Here is an 11,598-nt window from a genome sequence, read left to right on the forward strand (position 1 = left end):
ATTCCCAATCTTTGCAGATAATTAGCGGTGATATGACAACTCATGCCATACATGAGCAGATCTGCAGTATACATGAGATAGTGCTGAGTACATGAGCGATCTCAGTATACATGAGCGGTATAGATGCTTTTATGTTTTATTACGTACTCTCTATTCTAATTACATGTTGTATTATTATTTTTGAAGAGAAAATGGCAAATATGTGCAAAAAGAGAATTTGAGGGCCCTTCAGATCTCGGGAGAGCGATTATATATCCCGGAGCCTCGATGTCAAGCTCCGTCGATCAGCAAGAAACACAGAGTAAAACTATCAGGGGCTAATAACAATGAGCCTAGTGATATATAAAGGCGAAGGCCTTAATATTTATAAAGGCATCGTATTGATGATGGCACGAAGAATGAATACTTGACCATTGAGGATCCAGCGGGAATTGTGGTTATCCACGAAAGAGATTTGAACATCTCGGGAATGGTCTACTTGCCCAAAGCATGAATGATTGGTCAAGCCTCGGGGTTTCAAGATTTTAAAAGCGTGCAAGAATATAATTCGAGCTATTTAAAATTGTTTGATGCTTCGTCTACGTGGAGAAAGCGTTGGTGTAAGGAATGATGCTTTCGAGAAAAACATTTACAGACATTTCACATACGAAATGTTATATTACAACAACAATATAAGAAAAGAATTTTTACAAAATTCTAAGATTAATTTCTTGTCTCCTGTGGCGGAGCAAAACAATGAATTGTTGATGCTGAGAATCATCAATCTCGACCATCCGGATCGACACCGGCTGCGAAAATTAATTTTTGGGCAAAAGAAGATGGGCGTGGTCAGCGGTCTAGTTTTAAAAACCGCGGTGGGACGAGGGAAATTATGGTGGTCGAGGACTCTGCGGTCGTGGTGGGGGCCGAAAAATAATGTCGGACCACGCGATATGAGAATGATGTACATCAAGGCAAAGCAAAAAAGCCACAAGATGGGGTTAGAGACAAAGAAAGATACATGCTATCGTTGTGGCTCGGAAGGTCATTGGTCGAGGAAATTTGCAGGACCCCAAAACATTTTGTCCATCTTTACCAAGAATCACTTAAAAACAAGAAAGAATATGGCTGATGATGAATGCATTATTGATTGCGGGACAACACATACTATTTTGACAAGAAAAATATATTTTATATCCTTATCAATGAGAAAGGCATATATAGCCACAATAGCAGGGTCATCGACTCGGTTGAAGGTTCGGAGAAGCGGCGTTGATGTTGCCAAATGGAACATCCTTGAGGATGAAAAATGCTCTCTATTCCCCTAAGTCTAGAAGGAACCTTTTTAAGCTTTTTAAAGATATACGCTCTCAATGGATATCATTTAGAGGCGGTTGATAAGGAAGGAAAAGAATATCTTTATATTACACAAGTCATTTCATGCCAAAAGCGTGTACTTGAAAAGCTTTCCATGTATATCCCTCGAGGATTATATTTTTACACGTATTAAAGTGATGGAATCACACGGTATTAACCGGAAGGTTAATGACCCGAGATATTTAAAATATGGCATGAAAGACTTGGACATCCCGGGTGCTATTATGTTGCATCGGATTATTACTAATTCTCATGGACACCCACTGAAGGATTATAAAATCCTAACACATAATGAATATGCATGTTCGAGCGTGTTCGATGGGAAAAGCTAATAACCGGACCTTCTATAACAAAAGGTGGTCGGTGAATCTCCTAAATTTTTAGAAAGAATACAAGGAGACATTTGTGGACCAATACATCCATCATGATGGACCATTTAGGTATTTTTATGGTTTTTAATCGATGCATCGACTAGATGGTCCCATGTTTCACTTCGTCTACGAGGAATGTAGCATTTGCAAGGTTATTGGCACAAATTATCGGGGCTTAAAAGCACAATTTCCGGATTATCCCATAAAAGACAATTCGTCTTGATAATCTTTGGTGAATTTTCATCAAAATCATTTTATGATTATTGTATGGCGAGTTGGAATACATGTTGAGCATCCGAGTGGCTCATGTACATACCCAAAATGGGTTAGCGGAGTCATTAATTAAAAGACTCCAGATTATTGCCCAGTCGATGTTATTAGGGACTGAAGCGCCTACAAGTGCGTGGGGTCATGCTATTTTTGCATGCTCTGCACTTTTAATACTGGATCCGACCCACTGCATGTAATTCATATTCACCACACCAACTTGTTATGGGTAAAGGCACTGATATTTCATATATAAGAATATTTGGTTTGTGCGATGATATGTGCGATACCACCACCAAAATCGTACAAAAATGGGTCCACAGACGAGACTTGGTATATATGTTGGTTATGATTCCCCCTTCAATTATACGATATTTAGAACCATTAATCGAGGGGATGTATTTACTCGCAAGATTTGCGATTGTCATTTTGATGAATCATGTCTTCCCTGCGTTAGGGGAGAAATGATTACTCAAAATGAGCAAAAAGAAATTGATTGGAATGCATCACGATTACATACATATGATCCTCGTGACCAATGAATGTGAACTTGAAGTTCAAAGGATCATTAAATTGCAAAATATTGCAAATGAAATACACTGATGCATTCACTGATACTAAAATGGTAACCAAATCATATATACCACTGCTAATGCTCCCTGCAAGAATTGAGATTCCTAAGAATCCATTGAAAGAAAAATCAAGTAGAAAATAAACCACGACAAAAAGCGTGGAAGACCAATTGGTGCCAAAAGATTCGGCTCCTAGAAAAAGGCAGGAAAAAAATAAAGATAAGGATCTCCCATGTGAAAAGGGAGAGGAAATTATAAAACCCTCGTAACAAGTTAATGAAGAATCAATGGGGGATGATATTTCAGAAAATGTTGAAAAGTCAATTTGCTATGTAGATGATGGTCAAAGATTGAATCGGCATGAGACCGAAAATAAATGATATATTCATCTACAATGTAGCTACAGATATAGAAATAAATCACGATAATGATCCGAGCCACGATCCATTGAAGAATGTCGACAAAGAAATGATTGGCCAAAATGGAAAGAAGCTATCCGGTCGAGCTAAATTCCCTATCAAAAGCGTGAGGGTGTTTGGGCCGATAGTGCCAACACGGAAGGGATAAAAACCGATCGGTTATAAATGGGTGTTTGTGAGAAAAAGAAATGAAAATAATCAAATTAAGAGATACAAAAGCAAGACCTGGTTGCTCAAGGTTTTTTTCTCAAATGCCCGGTATTGATTATGAAGAGACATACTCTCCTGTAATGGATGGAATTACTTTTTAGATTTTTTTAATTGCCATGGCGACAAGTAATAAATTAGATATCGCGATTGATGGATGTTGTCACGACGATATCTGTATGGATTACTTGAAAAATGACATATATATGAAAATCCACGAAGGATATAGAAAAACAAACATTACAAATAATCATCATTTATACTCTATTAAATTACTGAGAGATCTCTTTATAGGGTTAAAAACAATGCGGGACCGGATGTGGTATAACCGTCTCAGTGAATATCTTATAAAAGAAGGGTACCAAAATGATAATATATGTCCATGTGTGTTTATTAAAAGTTATACTAACGGTTTTGTTGTGATAGCGATATATGTGGATGATTTTAAATCTTGTAGGCACTCCTTACGAAATTGCGACTACAACATCATATTTGAAAAAGAATTTGAAATGAAAGATTTGGGAAAGACCAAATTGCATCTAGGTATACAAATCGAGCACTTATCCTCGGGAATATTTGTGCATCAATCAACCTATACGTAGAAAAGGTGCTCGAAGAGATTCAATATGGAGAAGGCTTATCCATCTGAGTACGCCCTGATGGTCAGTCCGAGACTCTTGATGTTCACAAAGATCCATTTCAGCCCACGGAAGAAGGAGAGATCATTCTTGGTCCGAAACTCCATATTTAAGTGCAATCGGTGCATTAATGTATCTTGCAAATAATACGAGACCGGATATAGCTTTGCGATAGAAATCTTCTAGCAAGATACTGCTTCTACAGCGACACGAAGACACCTGGAAAGGAATAAAAAGATGTGCTCACGTTATTTCACGAGGAACTACGAGATCCGGGTTTTATTCTATCGACAAGAATCTTCATCCAACCTCGCGTGTTTCTTGACGTCTTGGGTATCCATCTCGATCCTCACAAAAGGGCGATCTCGGGATCGGATACATGTTTTCTTCAGATGAGTACGACTATCTCATGGCGTTCCACAAAACAAACTCTTACGACTACTTCATCAAATCATCGTGAAATTCTAGCTCTCCATGAAGCAAGTCGTGAATGCCAATGGTTACGATCTATGATTGAGCGTATATCGATCATCCCGCAAATTACCATCGAGTAACAACAAATGCTACGATGAATTTATGAAGACAACGATGCTTGTATTTCTCAAATACAAGGAGGTTATATTAAAGGTGACGAGCGAAGCATATATCACCAAAAATTTTTCTACACTCATGATCTCCGGGAAAAGAAGGCGTTATAGAAGTTCAAAAGATTCGATCCAGGTGAGAATCAAAAGTCGATCTATTCACAAAATCACTTCCTAAGTGCATTCACCAAAGACTTATATACAAAATCGGGATGAGAAGACTTAAGGATGTAAGTACTTTCGATATAAATTAAAAAGTTATTTATTTGAGGAGAGCTGCACTCTTTTTCCTTCGCCAGAGGTTTTTGTCCCAATGGGTTTTTCAGAGGCAAGGTTTTTTTAATGAGGCGAGTAACCCTCAAATGTACCAGAGGATAGTGTACTCTTTTTTCCTTAGCTAGGTTTTTTTATCCCACTCGGGTTTTTCCCCGACAAGGTTTTTAACGAGGCATATCCTTTGGTCGTAGGCATCGAGGGGAGTGTTATAAACAAATATTTTTAATGGATGCCCTCATCGTAGCAATTCACCGTAGCAGTGAGCATTACTATAGTAACTTCTAGATATCAGCATGAGCAGCAACACTCGTAGTGACCGCCCATGTGGTACTGCTGAGCGACCGCGATCTTATTACTATTCCACCAACCGAGGGTATTTTTGGACCGTCGGATCGAATCGATCCCGGCCCGTTCATTCAACTTTTTGTAACCCTATAAATACCCCCCTCATTTTGTATATTTTGAGACATAGAAAAGAGAAGAGAAAGAAAAGAAAGAAATAAAAGAAGAAAGAAGAAGAAGCTAATTCTTCAGGGTTTTTGGGTTTTTGGTAAATACTCTGGCTCTCTATTCTTATTACTATCTTTACATTTATAACATATATATTCTTAATAATATATATATTTTCAAATATATACATGCAATCAATCATGACAAAAAAAACAGAAGAAGAAGAAGAAAATTTCATCCTTTCATTTTGACTAATAATTATCAATTGAATGATGCTTATGAATGGCTTGCTTTGCACCAACCCAAATAAATTATGGTCAGATAAGCAATGTAGGCAGCACGGAGTGGCCCATCCGTTTTCATGAGTTGACATTTTGCTCACCAATTTGCAGTGCTTATATTAATTGGTTCATGGTCCATATCAACTGCAAGAGACATGTACACAATATACCAACTTGGTTGCCCCTCTTCTCTCCATCAATCTTCTTCTCCTTCTGATGCTCTGGCAGACAAGGTTGCAACTAGTCATGCCTGATTCCTCAGTACCTAGCATGGACGTGATGGTTCACCAAGTCTATGACAGAGGTTAACTGAGAGATATATATATATATATATCCTTATCTCAGTTGCATATATGGTTTTCTATCGTTTTTGATTCAAAAGAAAAAACCAACCATTGTCACTTTATTATTCTTGTTTCCATTCATCTCTTTGTATTATAATTACATGGAGAACAACTCCAAGAACAGCAAGAGTCTAATCTCAAAGACCTTCCAAAGATGCCGGTCCTTTGGCAGCAAGCAAACAAGGACTACACCAACCATGGTCTTGAAGACAAGGTCACAGTCAGAGTCTCCCAGGAAGAAGAAGAAGGCACCGGAGGGATGTGTCTCGGTGTACGTTGGGAAAGAGACTGAGAGATTCTTTGTGCGCACAGAGGTCATTAACCACCCACTGTTCAAGAAGCTGTTAGATGATGCTGAGATGGTGTATGGTTTTGCCACTGAAGGTCCTTTGAAGCTGCCATGCAACGTGAAGCTCTTTGAAGAGGTGTTGTGGGAGATGGAGATGGAGAAGGAGATGGTGGTTACTCCATCACTGGCTTGTAGCTTCTCTAGGAGTTCTTCTGGGTATCATCTTCTCAGCCCCTCCAGACCCATGGCCATGCATGGGTGAATACTTGATACTTTACTACTGGATATTAATTCAGATGCTTTTATTATAATTATCATGCAAGCTGAATGAATGGTGTTCTTGTTCTTGTTTCATGCTTATTGTGCATGAACACCAAGTTCGTTCTTGCTGGTGTACTCTTTTATATTAATGGAAACCATCAAGTATAGTGTCCTTTCATGGATATATATATATATTATTTCAGTTGTTAGGATATTTCATTAAATCTTTTGATATTTTTGTAGACCTTAATGTTTCTAGCTCCTTTGTGTTGAGTTTATAGTGGCGTTGGTTGACTTGATTTAGATTGAAGTTTTTATTTGCAAGTTATCTAAAGGTGTGGATAGGTTAACATCAAATCTGTGAAACTGAAAAATGGGATCGATGGTGGAGTGACAATATTCTTGTTTAGATTTTATTTTTATTTGTATCTTAAAATTATTATATTTTGATCTAGTTTGTTTCAGTGTAATTATTGACAGTTCTTCATGTTATTATCAAAATAACAAGAGAAAAAAATTCCCATAAAAATTAAAATAACCATAACTTTATAACAAAGATTTAGTTACTTCTCATAATAATTTTTTTTTTAGATGGATAAACTACTTCAAATTAGATAGAGAAAAGAGAAAAGTCGCAGCCCCACAAGAACAGCCAAATCAGAGCTTAAAAACAAAGCATAGGAATAACCCTCTCTTCAGCAAGAACAGAGGAGCAGAGATATATGCATCATTATACAAAGCAAATCAAATATAGGTGATGTAACTCCACCGCTAGATTACGGTCTCTGTCCAACCCTTCATTAGTTGAGTTTGTTGATTATATTATAATATCATAATTATAGAGTAGCAGATAAATTAATTTTTAATTTCTACATCATGAATTAATTATATATATAGGGACCACTTATCCTCTGAAGACTGAAGATAATCTGCCAATATCTTTTGAGGGGAATGCAATTATTAATACAGAAACTTTATTCTGCTTTACAAAACAACACAAAAGAGAGGATAAATGGAGATACAGTTTCTTTGATGTGGAGTCTTTGTTTATTAAAATCGTGGATGAATGATTAATGAAAAAACAAAAGGTTTATAAGCTAGTGCAGTGTATTAGACAAAGTCACTCATAATAAATCCTTATAGTCTCTTCATTTAGTTTTCAGTGACCCATTTTCCAATGATCTTTCCTGATTTACTCCATTGACAATCAAAAGAAATTGTTACAGTAGGATTATATTAATAAGTTAAAACATATTTCCTCAATAGTAAATAGATTTTACTGTATAAGGGTTAAAATTATTTTTTGACTTCTCTTTTTAATAAATCAGTGGTTTATTTATTTTTATTTAAAAAAAAAATTATTTTTTGACTGGTTAAATATAAACGTCGATTGACTTCATGTTTAATTTTTCTGATAATTTACCAAGGATAAATCTGGTTGGAGTTAGTAACTAAAATCTTCCAACATTGATTGATTTCTTCAAGTTTTTTTGTTCTGACAATTAAAAACAGAGGACTGAACGCACTTCAAAGGGCTGGATTTCTGTTTGAGTTTGAACATCTGAGCATCAGTGATGCACTGAGGTAGCAGTAATATGTGTAAGATCAACAGCGATGAACTCATAATGTATCTTTATTTTCATACTCTGACGTATAAAAAACAAACTTGAAACATAAAATTAACGTACTGTAAACCTGCTTGCTGCTCTTATAGAAAACAATCATAGTACTAAATCATAATATATAAAGGGAAATTAATGACACCAGTTGCAAGATAACCACCACAAAAGCCAGAAAGAAACTCAATCAGATCTTCATGAGCTCTTGGAATGCTAGCATTGCAGAAGCAGGCAGTCCCAAAAGCACATTAATGCTCTTCCTCTCCTCCCCATGAGACAAGAACAATATCACTTCCTTCTCAGGCAGTGCCACTGGTCCTGACTGCACTGGTTCTCCCCATCCAAAATCAGTAGTATGGAAAGAAAGCCTAGACCAAGTAGTGATCAGCAAAGTTGCATTCAGTGAAGGTCTGGCTCTAGTTGCTTCAAAGAAATCCATTGCCGATCTCATATAATCATCTGTCACCATGCTCACTGCATTCTGCACTAATCTAACCGAATACGATAAAGGATTGCCGACGAGCTCACCGGCTTGGCAGATTGAGTTTGTTAACACAATGCCATTGCCAAAGTAGCCTTTAGGGAGTGGAGGATTGAAACGTGACCTTCCATCAACGGCGAAGAGAAGCTTGGTCTCTTGTTCGGGTTTTAGCTTCAATGCTTGTGTCCGTGCTCGCCATACAAACGCAGATAGAGCCTCAAAGGTAGTGCACTTGGTGAGAGTTGCATCTTCCATGGCTTTAAGTTTGAGTTCCTTGAGTTTATCTGGATCAAAGCAGAAGGATCTGTAGAGCATCTCTTCTTGGTATAATGCAGCCATGTTTGATATGTCCTTTATCTCGGCAAATTCATGGTGAGGGTAGCTGATCACTGGAGGGTTTCTGGACTTTAGCACCGTTCGGTCTATGAATGGTGGCACGGCCAATGGCAGTCCTCTTGCTGTTTCTCCCCATGAGTTCACAAACTCCATTGCCCCAAGTCCATCAAACATGCAGTGGTTCATTGATAAACCAAGTATGAAACCTCCACACTTGAATCGTGTTACCTTATCATCAAGAACATAACATACACATGATTAGAAATAATTTGTTAATAATATTGATTAGCAATTCATATATATATATATATATATACCTGAGCAACAAGAGGGGGTATCTCAAGTATGTTCTTGGCACCAGGAACATTGTAAACAAGTTTGCCAAGAGTCAATGGATCAGGCTTGGCTATATCTCCAATCTCTTCCATGTTACAGTCAGCATCAGCTTCAACAAAGACGGCACCTTCGCCGGTGCAGTTGACGATGAGCTTCCCCTCAGAGCTTATGGTGAGCCTACCAGCGAGAGGATAATAATGAACAAGAACCTTTGCTAAGGCATTCCTTATCACCTCAGCAGCATTCTCATTCCCTTTATCTTCAGACTTGAAACAATAGATTGTTTGGACAGTCACTGCAATGTTTTGATCCAAGTTTGAGAGGAAGTAAAGCCCATTCTCTGTCTCTTCAGCAGGGACAACAAGTGATGGTTCCCTTTGATTCACACTCAGCTCAAACACATTTATCCCATTCTCTCCTACTCCAGCAATCTGTCTCAAGAGAACCAAATTAAATATAGTAAACATTAGCATGCAAAGAAGAAGAAGAAGAAGAAGAGGTTAATTACCATCTTTGGTGTGTGATTTGAAGATAGAGAGAGATACTAATTAAGAGAGGAAACAATTGATCACAAGAAGCTTGTAAGAAGAAGTGAGAGAGGCTGGGAAGGTATATATAGAATGAGACATGGTGGAAAAGCTCTCATGAGAAAGTCATGAGTTGAGAAAAAAAAAAGAAGCATATAGAAGAGGACAACCATGGACAGTTGGAGTTGGCAAGCTGTGGGATTCTATTGAGTTTATATGGTAGATATGTTGAAAGACAATGAATGAATGCATTGCAGAAATATGGGAGATGAAGTGCATGTGCATGGACTTCTTTTTTGTTTATGGGAGTTTGCTTGGATGATGATGATGATGGTGAGTGACCTGCTGAATTTGGGTGGGAGTTGGTGACCAGCTTAAGAACCAAACATCACCAATGTGTGGATTCTATTGGGGCAGTTGTGGTTGGCGTCCTAACTTCAATTAAGCTTGCTTTTCTTTTAAGTGATGCTGTGATTTTGATCTGGTTCTATAGGTTCAAATTTAATCAAATTTGAGGATTTGACCTTCCTAGCTTTGAATGTACATGATAATGAATCACAAAAGTCATCTTATTAATAAAAAGAATATGTATGTAACCTTTATGGAAGTTTGTTTGTTTTTTTTTTTCTTAATATCTGAATTTAATGGCCATGTGCCATCTTTTTAATATAACCTCAGTCTTAATATATTTTGAATAATTATATTGTTATAGATAAATATATATCAATTAATGTATCATTCGTGGATAAAATATTTTAATAGGTATTTCATACATTAAATAGACACAGCTCAAAACATAAGCTCGGACAAACAGTTCCCATCCTCTGAGTTTCTCCCTGGTTCTCTGTTTCCCCTCTTGCCATGGCAAGCGGGGGCCATACTCCCCAGCCTCCTCCATCCCATCCCTCCCCTCCTTCTTGGGCTCAAATTGCCTCCAAGGTTACATCCACCCAAGAAACCTCTCCCCTGTACAATCCTGCGATTCTCAACAAACTAAAAGAATCTACTTCAGATTTCATTAAACTGGACAATGATACCTTGAATCGAGCTCGCCTTCGTTTCCAACACTCACTCTTTGGGAAGTTTTTTGGTAAACCTCCTCTGTTTGAACAAGTGAAGATCTTTCTCTTGAAGAAATGGGAGAACATTGGGGAAGTTTTGATCTCGGATTTACCTAATGGCTTCATCCTTATTCGTTGTCCTAATGATAATGTCTTACAGTGCCTTCTCTCTGAAGGTCCCTGGACCATCAATGGCATTATCTTGCAGCTATCTCCTTGGCGCCCTTACTTCGAACCTTCTTTCACTAAGCTGACTACTGCAGCAATCTGGATCCAACTTCATAATCTTCCAATTGAATTCTGGAGTGGTGATACCCTTGAAACCGTTTCCAGTCATCTTGGAAGGCTTCTGAAAATCGATGAACTCACTCTCTCTCTTACCCGAACCAAATACGCTAGAATTTGCCTTGAACTGGATCTTTCCAAACCACTCAGCAAGGGTTTTTGGCTTGGAGATGATATCCATCGTGTCTTTGTTGTGGTTCAATATGAGCGTCTTCCAACCTTTTGCTACTCCTGTGGAGTGATTGGCCATGGCTCTAGCTCCTATAGTCGGAATCCAGTAACCGGGAAGGCCAAAGTCTCTCAGCCCTCTCGAAATTTTCGAGAGAAGGAGGTTAGACTTGATCCCCTTCCCATGGATGTTGGAACTTCCGTCCGAGATCCTGTTCCCCCTTCTTCGGCTAGCAGTGATGGTGCTTTGTTTGTTCCTGATAATTCTGTGAGTGATTCTGACTTCGGTCCTTGGCTTCTCGTTTCTCGCCGGCGAGGCCAACCCCGTTCCCATGGCGGTGGTGCTCGCACCCCTAACGCGAACGTTGGAACGGCAGCCGCTCCGAGCAACGATGACCGCTCGTCCCGAGGAGTTCCTGTTCGTGGTACACGTGGCAGCTTGCGAGGCGGTTCGAGTGGGCGGCGTCCCT

The 11,598-nt window shown here is 38.4% G+C and overlaps 3 protein-coding genes across 3 annotated transcripts in view; 2 read left to right on the forward strand and 1 right to left on the reverse strand.

Annotated features, from left to right (window-relative positions):
• The first annotated feature begins 5,866 nt into the window (after window positions 1–5,866).
• Window positions 5,867–6,316, forward strand: LOC120258585 (auxin-responsive protein SAUR71-like). The gene has a single exon (XM_039266045.1). The coding sequence runs from the start codon at window positions 5,867–5,869 to the stop codon at window positions 6,314–6,316; it is 450 nt and encodes a 149-aa protein (XP_039121979.1).
• Window positions 6,317–7,930: 1,614 nt separating this feature from the next.
• Window positions 7,931–9,800, reverse strand: LOC120259588 (omega-hydroxypalmitate O-feruloyl transferase-like). The gene is made up of 3 exons (XM_039267225.1): window positions 9,596–9,800; window positions 9,069–9,518; window positions 7,931–8,979 (listed from the first exon to the last, which is right to left on the reverse strand). Exons 1-3 carry the CDS (start codon window positions 9,596–9,598, stop codon window positions 8,122–8,124), a joined length of 1,311 nt encoding a protein of 436 aa, XP_039123159.1. The 5' UTR covers window positions 9,599–9,800; the 3' UTR covers window positions 7,931–8,121.
• Window positions 9,801–10,475: 675 nt separating this feature from the next.
• Window positions 10,476–11,598, forward strand: part of LOC120258586 — a 2,278-nt gene continuing 1,155 nt past the window's right edge. The window contains exon 1 of the mRNA XM_039266046.1: window positions 10,476–11,546. Coding sequence (XP_039121980.1) covers window positions 10,476–11,546 — 1,071 coding nt within the window. The remainder of the gene's footprint in view (window positions 11,547–11,598) is intronic.

This window comes from Dioscorea cayenensis, chromosome 4 (assembly GCF_009730915.1).
Source record: "Dioscorea cayenensis subsp. rotundata cultivar TDr96_F1 chromosome 4, TDr96_F1_v2_PseudoChromosome.rev07_lg8_w22 25.fasta, whole genome shotgun sequence".
Classification (NCBI taxonomy): Eukaryota; Viridiplantae; Streptophyta; class Magnoliopsida; order Dioscoreales; family Dioscoreaceae; genus Dioscorea; species Dioscorea cayenensis.